The 13,835-nt window shown below is 43.0% G+C and overlaps 1 protein-coding gene across 1 annotated transcript in view; it reads right to left on the reverse strand.

The window, feature by feature from the left end:
- The window catches only part of SPON1 (spondin 1), a 181,608-nt gene that overhangs the window by 144,712 nt on the left and 23,061 nt on the right, over positions 1-13,835 (reverse strand). The window contains exon 3 of the mRNA XM_088017496.1: positions 3,140-3,213. Within this exon, the coding sequence (XP_087873622.1) occupies positions 3,140-3,213 (74 nt within the window). The remainder of the gene's footprint in view (positions 1-3,139; positions 3,214-13,835) is intronic.

Consider the following 13,835-nt stretch of genomic DNA (forward strand, 5'->3'; position numbering starts at 1 on the left):
CAAGCCCTATTGAATATATTTCAGGAAAGGTAGCGTAAACTAGGAACGCTTAAAGATTTTTTTCCTTTTACATTTCCATTATTATTATTATGATCAACTATGTTATAAAAGAACTAAATTAGTTTTGAAAAAGGGATTCCAAGCTAAGAGATACATGTAGGGGGTTTCAGTGGTAGCTCCCAGGTGCCATTTGATGACGGAGCAATCTCTCAAAAAAACAAAATAAGGCAAATTGGTAGCTTTACCTTCTCAAAAGGGCTTTCACATATGGGAAGTAAACTTAAAGATATATTCAGGAGTTCAGGGGAATACACTTACAATAAACCTTTTGGAATTCCAAAGGAAAATTAGCTTCCATTTAAAAAATAAGGCTCCAAGTTTGAAACTAAAAACAGACCTACTGTTCCCTATGAGGAAAAGCCTATTGAAAAGGAACCAGGTTTTTAAAGGGTGGTGATGACGAGAGGTAACTCATCCCTCTTCTGCTAACCGCAGCAGGGCCTGCCCAATATGGGGGACTTCTGCCCGTGCTGATCCCCCAGCTGCCCCCTCTCTCATTTCTACTCCCCATCCATTCGCTTCTTCCTTTTCAGCTCTCCCCTTAGTCTTGCTTTGCTCCTTATTCCTTCTCTCCCGCATTTTCCTTCCTTCTCTGCGTTCCTTCTCTATCTCTCTCACTTCATCATTTGTGACGTGGTATTCAAGTAAACATGGGCATGCATGTGTTTCGTATAGGTCACCTTTTTGAATATTTTATGTCTCTCTGTTCCTAATTGTAAGTAACTTAATGTTTTATGTTTCTTTAAAAAAATAATGATTGCCATTGCCTTTTATCTTTGCAGTTGTTAATTTTTCCCCTATGGATGCACAGCTTCAACTGAGAAAAAATACTCGATACTAGTTTCTTTCTCCCCTTCCTTGATAGATTTGATCTGACTCACCAAGGAAGCTGAGAATGTAAAGACCTTAATGAAAGAGCTAGAGATAATTAAGTAGGTATACACATTTAAGAGAAATCCTTTTGCTCTCTGCTTACAAATTAAAGACTTTCTTAAGGTGATCTGCTTTGCTAATTGTGGGATTTCCTCATGGGTCTGCTGTCTCTGGGGACGGTCTAAAACTGCACGTAATGATCCTTCAGCCCAGGGACTGCAGGACCTTTTTTTGCCCACAAAGTTTCTGTTGGAAAACGATCTTTTTATACATGGGCATGTTTAGTCATTTTGATAGGATCTCCGCTTCAGAGGTGATAACCAATACAGACTTGCATGCCATTTGACACCGCATCTGCAGAATTTAGCATATTTGTCTGGCTTCACACAACATCAGGGCTGAGGCTCTGGCAAGTGCACTTTAGTTAATGATTGCTGTGCGTATGCGGGGGTGACAGCAAAGTGTTTCCTAAGACCCTCAAATCTGGGAAATAAGACTGTCCTCTGAATGTCAAACTAACAAAACCAGACCACAGTGGCTGTGATTAGCCATCTATGGGTGTAGACCTAGAGGTGGCTTATAAATGTGTGATCCAGAACACTCTGACTCTACCTCACAGGACCTGCATGTCATCTCATGGAGAGAGGGCAGGAAGGGGACCGTACTTTAGGAACAAAGAGCCTCAATAGTCAAGATGTTCTGTGCTAGCAAAAAGGCTGAGTAATTAAATACAAAAAGGAAGGCCCCCAAAGCCATGTGTGGTCATGTCCACCTGGAAGCTGACCAGGCACCTGGCCCCCAGGTTCTAGCTCTCTGGCCCCTAAGACAGGTATAACCCTAATGCAGGCATCCAATTCTCTCCCTCTGCTCTTTTCATGCTTTCCAAGCCATCTTCCACATAGAACCTAGTTTCTGCCCTTGCTCATCCAGAGGGAGCTATGCTTTGGTACAATGCACTGAAATGTAGTCCCTTCACAGAAAGGCAGTGGTTAAGAACACTGGCTCCTAGGTCCAAACCCTGTTCTTGACCACTAGCTGTATGATGCTAAGTGAGCTTTTAAAACTTTCCATGTCTCAAATGTCTCACCTATAAAATAGGGATGATCTAACAGTCTTCACCATATAGGGCTGTTATGCAGAGCACATGAGCAAGGCACGTGAAGTGCTTAGAATAGTGCCTGGCATATAGCAAGCACTCGAAAAATATTAGCTATTATTATTATTTTCCCAGAGGACCCATATGAAGCTTTCTTTCTCTTAGTAGCTTATGATTTACTAGAATTGGAGAAGATTATTTCTCTCAAAATGCTAACTGCTCTAAATGCAAATAAAAATTCTGCAAAAATGAATAGACATTAGACAGTTAAGATATATAATTGTAGAACATTTTCTATTTTTATTTAGTTCTCTAATGACTTGTAAACACTCCGATGTTAAAAGTCTTAATTTTTAATGATGGATTAATAAACAAGCTTTTGGATACAGATAACAATAGCTAACACACACACATATATATATAGCATTTACTGTGTGCCAAGGAGGCGCTGTGCTATTTTAAATATGTATTAAGTCACATGGCTGGGAAGGGCAGAGTGAGGATTCAAACCCAGGCTGGATCTGAATCCCAGCCTCTTCTCTGATCTGCCAGTCTACTTGATCTCCATGAGCTTTGTTAGAGTGCCTTCAACCCAAGGAGAGGGCATCAATAAGCCTGCAAACCTAAAGGCCACGTCCTTGAATGTGGCAAACTCAGAAGGTCAATGCTCCGTCGGCAATCCCACCTCCTGCTTGTCCTTCTTGGAGAAAATCCCCCCATGTTGCCCAGGTGCTTCACAGGTTCTGCCGGTGATTATTCCAGAGAATGATTAAAGACATCTTAAAGGTACACAATTGTGCATTTCTTAATTAAGTCCTGTGAATTATTCCAAGGAACCTCTTTAGAATAATCACTGTTTCACAAAAATAAGAAGACGACACCAATATAAGGTACATTATCTCCTACCCAGGGAATCAAAGCTGAGTAATTAGAGCTTAAGGCGGATCCAATTATCCACTGCACACAGCCAGATTAAAAATCAGTGCTACGTGAGGGAGCAGAACCTGGAGAAGCTCAGAAAGCCCAATCACCTAAGTCCTGCCACTGGATGGTTGGACTGAATGAGCCCCCTTCCATTTCTCTCGTCCCTCCTCCACCTGCAGTCCTTACCTTGTTCACAAAGTTTCTTGGTCAGAGAGCCCTCATCTTGGAAATAAATGATGCGTTTCTGTACGATGCTGGCCCTGTCGGGAAAGAAGATACGAGTGCAGTGGTGAGGAGAGGAGGTTCAAGGGACGTTGGATCCTGGCCTGGCTGCCTAAGGCTGTACGGCTTTGGGCGAGTCACCCCTCACTCTCTGTGCCTCAGTGTTCATTGGAAAACTGGCATTCATAATAATGCATACCTCATGGGATTGCTCTGAGAACTAAATAAAAAAACATGTATGTCAATACTTAGAAACCACTCAATAAATATTAGTTGTTGTGCTGTTGGTGGTGGTGCTAATATTATTGTTAAGGTAAGAAAGTGAACTAATGGCATTTTCAGTAACTTTTCTCAGTGGCTCATTTTATTCCAGTTTTGTATCAAATGATTGAAGTCATTTAAAAACCCACCAAATTCAAATCAGAAAAGCATGTCAGGTCCTCTTCTGAAGGGGAAAAAAAGAATTTGAAAATGTATTTTGATTTGCTCTGAAAATGTCATTCTCTATCTTTCCTGAAAGTCTAGACGAAACTGTCTCCTACATTCTGAACAAAGACAATTTCAGCTGTTATATCTCTCTCTTAAACATGTCAAACACAGGATCCTGGAATCTGGAAAGAATATTTGGAGGCTGAAAAATTACTTCTGGCCAGCACACATTTTCCCTTTAATCTAGGACTGCACAGACAGACTCCGTCTCCTTTAACCCACTCTGCTGTGTATTTTCAGCTGGTCTCACAGACGTTGAACCCTGAAACCCAGCGTTCCTGTAATGTGAAGTCTACAACACTTAGCAATGAAATGGTACCAGTGGATTTCGAGCCCTTTCTGTTGATTTTCTTCAGCAACGCTACTCAATCAAAAGGTAATTTTTACTTTGATTGGCCCTATTTCACAGAGAAAGGGATCCCTTGGCTCCATTACAGCTAAGCACACTAAAGGAGGGTTAGGGTCACATGATCTGCCCTGTGTCACATGACTGCAGACCCAGGCAGGGGTCAATGTGTACATGGCTCTACAGAACATGGAGGCAGTTTTCTCTATGGTGTGGGCCTAGGCCAAGACTACTTTCCAAAGAAACATCTACTCTAAACCCAGTCTTGCACAAAAGAATAAAATTCAGACCAGGCTACAGATGTCTTTTACAGTCTTTCCTTACCCAAGAGAGATGAGATGTTGAAATAAATGAATGAAATATGCTTCTTGTTTCTGCAAAGCTACTTTGATCATTGATCCATTCTGTTGACCATCAAGCTGAAAGTTTCCTCAGGCCAAGAAAACTCTCTTGAAAACACGCATTCCAAAGCCAAATTACAAAGCCTTTTGTTAGTCAGAGCATCCCATTATCTACCACTTCAGAGGGTTCCCCGCCAAGAAGAGCCTCAGAGACCCCTGTGGAGGGTGAGGAGAAGGACTTGTGGGAAGTAGCCCAGGCTTGGCATTCTTCCTTCAACTAAACGCTTCATCTTCTTTCCTACCAAAGTGGCCTCCTCTCCCGTTTGTCTTCCCCCTGCTTAGTAGCCAGACACTGGCCAGGGACAAGTCAGATGGGGCCACTTCCCATTCTCAAAGTTGACAGCATAGTGGGGAGAAAGCGCCAGACAGCTAAATCCACAGCTAATCATTTAACATGACCGTGATTAAGTGCTGAACAGAGAAGTCCCCAGGATGTGGGAGAGTATAACACAGGGGGTCCTGACCAAGCCAGGAAAGACTCCCCTCAGAAAAGAAGGCTTAGATTGGAAAGAGTAGGAGCTCACTAGGGCAAGTGGGAGAGAGAGACAAAGGAGAGGACATCCTTTAAAGATCCTTGATGTGGGAGGGTCATGGCTCACCGCAGAATTGACCAGTGGTTAAGTCAGGGAGATAGTGTGAGATGAGCTGGGGAGGTGCACAGGGCTACATCACCCCCGAGTCTGCAAGGAGATGGCATTTTACACCAAGCTTGGTAAGATCTCTTTGACAAGTGCGTCCTAAGAAATGAGATAATCAGATTTGCTCTTTTAAAAAGAGCACCTGGGGGATGCCTGGGTGGCTCAGTCAGTTAAGCATCTGTCTTCAGCTTAAGTCCTGATTCCAGGGTTCTGGGATCGAGCCCCACAACAGGCTCCCTGCTCAGTGGGGAGTCTGCTTCTCCCTCTGACCCTTCCCCTGCTTGTGCTCTCTCTGAAATAAGCAAATACAATCTTAAAAAAAAAATAAAAAGAGCACTTGGGGGTGCCCAGGTGGCTTAGTCTGTTAAGTATCCGACTCTTGATTTTGGCTCAGGTCATGATCTCAGGGTTGTAAGACTGAACTCCATGCTGGGCATGGAGCCTGCTTAAGATTTTCTTTCTCCTTCTCCCTCACCCTTCCCCACCTCTTCCCCTCTCTAAAAAAAAAAAAAAATAAATAAAATAAAAAATAAAATAAAATAAATAAAAAGAGCACTTGGCCCATAGAGTAAAAATGAGTTGGTGGGTGGTTGCAGTGTAGAGTTCCCAGGCAAATTAAATTCTACTTCAACAAAATTCACTTGGGATGCCTGGCTGGCTCAGTCAGTTGGGGGTCAGACTCTTGATCTCAGCGCAGGTCTTGATCTCAGGATCTTGAGTTCAAGCCTTGCATTGGGTTCAGCGTGGAATCTACTTAAAACAAAACAAAACAAAACTCTCTTGCTAACGTGGCTTGAAAACCCCGACCTATAGGATAAAATGCAAAATTACCACTGTATTCAAGGGCTTTCATAAAATTTCTCCCAAACGCTCCTCTGACTTCATTTGTCCCCATTTTGTGCCATGCTCCTTGGGTTCCAGAGTTTGAGAAGGGGAATAAACTTTCTCTTATCTGAACACCTCTTCCACTCTACTGGGCCCTTGCTGGTACTGTTTCCTCTCCCAGAATCTCCCCAAATCTGCCTTTGTTAGCATCTGTAACAAGTACTCTGAATTTTCGTCCTCCTGCTGTGAATAAGAGAATAATGGCAAAGCCTATGATCACGTTTAGAAAAATTAAATCACCCCAAATTTTCAAAAGTATAATTGTAAAAATGTGGGTGGACAGAGATAGAAAACATGTATTTCTTATAAGATGTTTTCATTTCCTTCATGCCTTGTTTTACGAAGTCTATGATGGCTTACTCTCTCTTTTTGATAATAGTTCTAATTTCTGAGCCCTTCTTATGTGCTAGTCACTGTGCTAGGGAGGCCCTTTATGTACATTACCTTATATATCTTATGTTTTACATATATTACAACTCCTCAAATTCCTTCTTCATCCAAAACTGTTAGGTTAGATGCATTTTTGAATACAGAATTTTACAGATATTAGGAAGTTAAGATGATAATGTACTATTAACATCCCCATAATCAAACCCATCAATATTCTGTAGCAAAATGTAAGAATATTCATAATAAGACAGTAAATAAAAATCTTAGTTTCCTGTCAGTTTAGGTCAACTTTAACAAGCAAACTTGTTAAAATGCTCTCAGTTTTAGAAGGATTAAGATGAAAGTTTGCAGCTAATTTCCCCTTTACCGGTGATGATGACCGAGATGCAGGGGGGTAAATAACACGCTCAAGGTTTTGAGGTTTCCCCTGTCTATCTCCAAAGCTCAGGACCTGTCCTACGTCCAGCATGGTTGTAAGGGATTAAAGATGATCACATATAAAAAGTATAATTGGCTTGTGAGGTAAGTGTTATTATGAAATGTAACCTCAAATTGACTTTCCTTGGCTCCATTTTAGCATCTCATGGAACATACTGTGAAGAACTGAGACTTTGGTGGGTTTCCCTGGAGCCTGGGTCATGATCACCTGAGCTCTCCACGAAGACTGAGCATACATCTCCATGCCCATGCTTGGCCAAACCTCTGGATTATACCCTTTGGATTTCAAACTCTGTGCAGATCAAATGTGGGATACAAGGCTTGTTCTGATCTGACTTTATCTTTATCTAATCCCTCCTGAGCACTCTGTCCAAGCCATACACTATATTTGCCTTTGCAATCTCTGCCCCTGGGCCTCTGTCCATGGGACTCCTTCTGTCCTTTTCTGTGACGTCTCAACACACATATGAGCATAACACACACACACACACACACACACACACACACACTTACTTCAGTTACCCAGAACTCATACCCATTAAGATTGGTTTCTTGACTGGCTGCTTGGTTAGGTGCTCTTCCTATGAGCCACAGCCTCTTGGGTGTCTTCCACCATAGCACTTAATAACCTGTACTGTAACAGCCTATTTACTTTTCTATCTCCTGTACTAGCATATAAAGTTCTCGAGAGCAGGAACTGTATCTTACTTACTTCTATTGATGTTACCAGTGTTGTAGTACTCGGATTCAAGGAGAAGGAACAGAGTTTGGGGAAAAGGAGAGAATTTAAGGTTCAGTGGTCTGTAGGGCATGATGGTGGCCGATCTAGTGACCTTAGACATAGGGAACTGTAACTCAGGAGGGATGTGGGGGGTGGGGAGCAGGGGCATGTGAGTCACTGGAGCAGAAGTTTCTGAGGCGCTGATGTCACCCAGGGCAAGTGTACAGAGTGAGAAGAGAGTCAGGTTGAACCCAGAACTCTGGGGAAGACCAACATTCACTTGCGGATATGCCGGCAGAGACCGAGATTTGGTACGCTTGGTTGCAGAAGATGTTTCTTTTTATTCCTCATCTGGTCAACTCCTGAGAAAATTTATATTCTGAGAAAATGCATTTCATTTTGAGATGTTCCCATCAAAAGTATAAAATTCAGCTGAGATTTATAAATATTATAGTTCAGAAAAATAATAGCTTTATAAGATGAGAAAACTGTTGGTAAGAATTCCCTTAGCAATTCAAAATGACAAATTTCTCCCATTCTGTGTTGCAATTTGGCAGTCCTGTTACATAGCATTTATACACTGATACACTGAATGCTCTCTTATCATGAGAGAGCATGTTAAGGAATCTAAATTAAATTTCTCATATGTTAACTTCTCAAACTTTGGAATATTGAGGTTCTAAATAACTTACTAATCATTTCAAAAGTTTTATTTTAAACCTAAAGTGGTGGAGCATTTCTGGATCTCTTGGATACTTGACCCTTTTCTGTCTGCAGGGTTTAGTCATTTGCTGTTATTTTTCCTTGGGGAATTTTCTTGTTGGGATAAAGTTAGAGTTTGCTAAGTTGTGGGTATGCTGTCTCAGGCTAGGCCTGGACCCCTGCTCTCACCAAAAAGGGATATGGAGATATTAGAAACTGAAGGACGTGGGAGAAATCAGGCTAGGAAATGATTTAAAAATTCACATGGATCTTCAGTGCCTGGGTCACTGCTGTATAGAGATAATTCATGTAAGGTCCTTAATACATGGCTGTTGCGTGAAGTAAATAGTCACTATGTAGTAGCCATTATCCTTACTGTTGTTAAATCACCATCTCCTAGCAAGAGCTTGGCACGTAAAAGTACTTAATAAACAGTAGCTATTATTATGATTAACATCCGGTCTGTCTCCTTGGCTTGTGGAGAGAGGAGTAAGGGTGCTACCTTGGTCAGCTGCTTCAGGCAGAGATAATGAATGGCCAAAACGGAGCTCAGGTTTGTGGTCTCCAGACTAAGGTTGCCAACGCTCTTCCCAAGTCCAGTAAAATCCCTGGTACTGAACATTTCTTGGGGTGCTTTAAAAACTTTGCCTACAATCTCAGGGATGTTTTCTCATGGAAGTGGTCCAGCTTATAACCAGTGACATCACTTCCATCTACCAATGAAAGAACAACTCTGTGGGAGCACCCAGAAATAAAATATTAGAGTCATAGTGATGGTAATATCATCAGGGGCTGAGGCTACGTGCCTTATTTTACTTCACGAGGATGCCAAGTACTAAACTGATCATGGTCTCATGTTAAACAACAGAGACTGGGTGCATTCCGTGATCCAAACTCTTCCCAGTTTTTTATATGGCTTTAGGTGGATGTCAGGACATGAAGCTATGTCCAGGAGTTAATAGGCACCCTGGCCTCCCGTCATAATGTGCCCATGGGAGAAGAAAAGTGAAAGCTTATCTGCAGGGCTCTATCCACAATACCCATGAGTTGGATTTGGGGAAGCATCTCAGCTCATGGCCAACAGTAAAGTTGGCCTGGCTGCCCAACAGTGAAGTCATAATCTACATTTGGGGTCACAAAAGCTATAGACTCAGAGACTGGAATAGTCATCTACCATTACTGCAAAGAAGCAATGCTAGTAACTGCCATGAGATTATTCCTGCTTAATTATCAGTCATTCATAAAACACTTACTGAGGACTTATTTTGTGTTAGACACCTGATAGGAGCTGAAAACTCAAAGATGAATAAGAGACAGTGCCTTCCAGTAAGGAGATCCTAGTCTAGTGGGAGAAGAGAGAGACAAATAAAGGAAACAGGAAATCAATGTTGAGTGAGACGATGGAGGAGCCACAGGAGGCAGAAGAACAGTGACTAAATTGGCCTTCGCAAGGCTCCAACTGGAGGCAATGATGGCGGCCCTGAAGGTTTGAATTAAGATTGGGGCAGTGGAAATAGAGAATCTGAGACACACGTTGTAGGAAAATTTATCAGGCCTGGGTAACTTACAGGACGTGGGCAGAAAGAGGAGGTGGAGTACAAGATAGTTTATTTGTTTTTTGTTTCTTTAACAATGAAACACCAAGTCCTTCACAAATATTAACTCATTTAATCCTCCCAACAATCCCATGAAGTAGGTGCTACCATTATCCCTGTCTTACAGATGAGACAGCTATCAGAGGGAGGTAGGTTAAGAGACAGCCCCAGTGACTAGAGGGAGGGATGGTGATGTCAACCACTGAAACAAAAGACAGAAGGGGCAAGGAGGAATTTTTTTTTAAATTTTTGGAATTTGTATTGAGATAATTGCAGATCCACATGCAGTTTTAAGAAATAATACAGAGGAATCATACACTTTGTCCAATTTCCCCAACGGTAACATTTTGTAAAAGTTCAGTCTGTATAATGTTATGGTGAGGACATTGACATTGGTACCATCCACCAGGCTGGAGTCTGGTAATAAAATGGTGTAATAGGGTTAGATGAGGGCCAGATGACGCCATCCTAAAGAAAGTGTGCCTATGACAAGCTGCCACACTCTAAGAAAGAACATTCTCAAATGACTCTCAGAATACATGGTATGTTGGAACCCCAAGTGGAGAATCATCTACAAGTGCCATGGTGACTCAGGGGTAACAGGCCAATTCTGGCTGGGATGAGGTAGGGGTAGAGGTGGTAGGAATGAGGTCCATCACAATAACTTCTTGGAAAGATGCCACAGAGGCTGAGTCTGTAAACAGGGATGGGCACTTTGTAGCAGTTAGAGCGGCACTCCAGAAAGAGTCCCTAGGTAGGTCCACCATCCATAGTCTTTTTCTTTCTTTCTTTCTTTTTTAAGATTTTATTTATTTATTTGAGAGAGAGAGAATGAGCAGTGGGGAGGGGCGGGGGGGGGAGAGAGAGAGAGAGAGAAGCAGACTCTCTACTGAGCAGGGAGCCCAGTGCAAGTCTCGATCCCAGGACCCTCAGATCACGACCTGAGCTGAAGGCAGATGCTCAACTGACTGAACCACCCAGGCACCCCATCCATAGTCTTTCTATACCTAACCCGGGCTACCAGCTCTCCACAGTGCTGCACGTACACACACAGCTTATGTTATGACCGGAATCTGGCTGAGAGGTCTGTTTGGTTCTTAACAAGACTACATTCCATTCCCGACCTTGTATGATGATCATTGGATTTCTCAAGCTCTTGAATCACATCATTGAACATCGTTACAATGTTTACATATCTACAAAGACCCAGTTTTAATTTTAACAAAAATTGGAGAAGTATTTTTAAACACAGTTTATTTCTTCTCAGAATGACCCCATGACCCTGGGGATAACGAGCTTATCATGGTTCCATTTTTCTCTTATTATTGTCCAATTTCAGACCTAATCTTTATCATATAGCTTGTCAATACTATTGCTCCAGCACTTTACATTTTACCTTCCCAAAATCCAATGGGAAATTAACAATGAGGAATTGATTTTCATAAGAGAGATGTGAAAAGAAAAGAAAACTGGATTATGTTTTAAAAGAGCTAATTTAGATATGAGAGGCATTCAAACCAGACAGGCATTCATTTACTCATGTTTTGTTTATCAGAGTAGGTGCCATAGAGCTGTGTGAGGAAGTGGAGGTACAAGGATGAATAAGGCCTAGTGTGACATCCAATAGTCAACAGCCTGATGAGAGAGTGCGCGCGCAAGAGAGAGAGAGAGGGAAAGAAAGAGAGAGAGAGAGATAAGTAATCTGTTGACTCAGAAGCCTGCATAATGAGTGCTGGCATCTACTCAGTACCCATGCCTTCGTCTTTCATGATTTCATAACCCTGATCTTTGGGGGGTGGTACCAGGTAAGCCGGTCACAATGGTCCTGTTCTCACTGCCTCAGCTTTCCTTGCAGCTGAGGAGTGGGTACATGTGCCCCACATGTGGCCTCTTTATCAGAAGGGGAGGTTTGCAGGATGGAGGAGAGACCATCTGAGAAAGCTTTGCTTTCCAGCTGAAAAAAATTAATGACCTACCTTGCCTGTCCCTGTTTTTTTCTAGCCTTGACTACAAACACAATGTGGGAAACAAAGCAGCCATTCTGTGACCATGAGGAAAAGGCAGAGAAAAAAAGCAGAGACCCTGGCCCTGACATTGTTTAGCTACAGAAACAATCCGAGCAGTCACCTACATCTGGCCTTTTAATGTTATATCAGAAACAAACCAAAAAAATCCCTCTATTTGTTGATGTTATCATTAGTCAAGTTTCTTATGAGTGCTCCTCTCAAAAGTACACCTAACTGATACAAAGAGGTTTGTATGAACAAACCATTGTGGGAGCACAGGGGAGGGTAGTTCAAAAGGTGAGGGAGAGCCCATTCTGCTGACCCTAGATATTGGGCCAGGAGATGGCACTGGGGAGCCACTGGAGGATGCTGGTGGGGGTGGGGGCAGGGATGCTTTGATCAGAAGAGTCGGAGAAAGACGCGCTGGATTTGGTGGGTGGGAGGTCATTCTGCCCTTTGCCGGGACTTTTGATAGGACTCCAGGGACAGGCACCTGTTCACATTGACTCGGAAGAGAGCAGGCAGGCCTGCAGGAACAAACCGGTGTGAAGAGTGATGTGCTGGAAAGGAAGCAGGGTGGGTGGGAGTTTGACAGGAACACACAGGAGAGTGAAATATCCTTTTTTTTTTTTTTTTTTTCCCCCTCTGGAGGAGGCTTTTATATGCCTGTAAGCTGTGGCTGAGGAAACAGTGGGAACCCTTAGGGGAATCTGTTAGATCACTGGTTGGAAATTTGTCATCTGTTGGAAAAATCTTAAATAAACTCACATGGACAAAGTAAATAGACTGCAGGATGTATTCCCAGTTGTGGGAGCTCTGATAGGTAGGCAATTCTGGGTAGTGAACACGACCATTTCTTATTTTCTAGAATTATTTTAAACCAAACTATCAGTATTTTTTCAGCATCTTTTGACCCTTCATGGATTCCTCCCTCTGGCTTAACTGATCCATGGCGTTTTTTCACCTTGCAAAGAGAAATACATCTAATTGTTGAGCCTGGGGTGAAGGCACTATCTCACGATACATCTTTAGGCCCAAAATCTCTTTCTCTTAAGATTGCAATAGCCTGGGGTTTGATGTTCCTGAAAATTCCCTCCCCCCCGCCCCTAATCAGCCTTAGCATGCTACTCAGCATTTCATGACATGATTACTGGTACTTGGGGTGTTCCCAGTGGGGACAGCTGACAGTTGGGTTCGCTTTTTCTCTGACATGGCTGAACCCATGATTCTGCTGGATAATGGCTCATCCAGCCAAGCTGCTGGTCAGCACCTGCCTCACTTTTCCCTCCAACATCTTCACATCTATAAACCCTCAGCGTACTGTGAGCCACTCCACCCCTGGGACCTTCATCACTGCTGGCCTGGAAACTAGCAGAGGATCTGACCGAGGCTCTTTGAACCTAGGGTTCTTAATCTGGGGGTCCGCAGACAAGTCTCAGGATGATGAAATTTTGTGTGATGTGCACAAGTGCATATGTCTGGTGAAGAGTTCACGGTCTTCCTCTGTTTCTCCAAAGGGGTCCCTGACCTCGAAAAGCTTCAGAACCACTGTTGGGTCTGAAATGAAGGATAGCAGATATGTGAAATCGCATGACTGTCATTCTATTTAATAAAATCTCCAACTAACATATATGCTTTTTTTTTTTCCTAAAGATAAAGTTTAAATTTTTGTTCCAAGCACCCAAGGCTTCAACTGCTCTCTCTCTCCAGACTATGCTCTGATCTGAAATAGAACCTGTCTCGACTGGACAAGAAACAGAAGAGCAGCATCGCTCCTGGGCTTCCCGGTGTGCCTTGCGGGCCTTGCTGCTCTGGGCAGGGCACGGCTGTCATCACATAACCATCTCAGCCTCTCTGCTCGAGGAAATGCTTCCATATCATAAAGGCACTCCTGGCTGGCTCATACAAGTCATCCCCTTCCCCACTCGGTCCCGCTCTGCCGTGGCCTCCGCTGCCTCCTTTCTGTGGGCTCCCACAAGCCACGACTGGCAGCACCGTTCTCTCAAATGGAAGGAAGCAGTTCAGGCGACAGAGCAAGGTCCTTACGCC

The sequence above is a fragment of the Eumetopias jubatus genome, unplaced genomic scaffold, assembly GCF_037043125.1.
Source record: "Eumetopias jubatus isolate StellerSeaLion01/CBP00866 unplaced genomic scaffold, mEumJub1_p1.0 scaffold_13, whole genome shotgun sequence".
Taxonomy (NCBI): domain Eukaryota; kingdom Metazoa; phylum Chordata; class Mammalia; order Carnivora; family Otariidae; genus Eumetopias; species Eumetopias jubatus.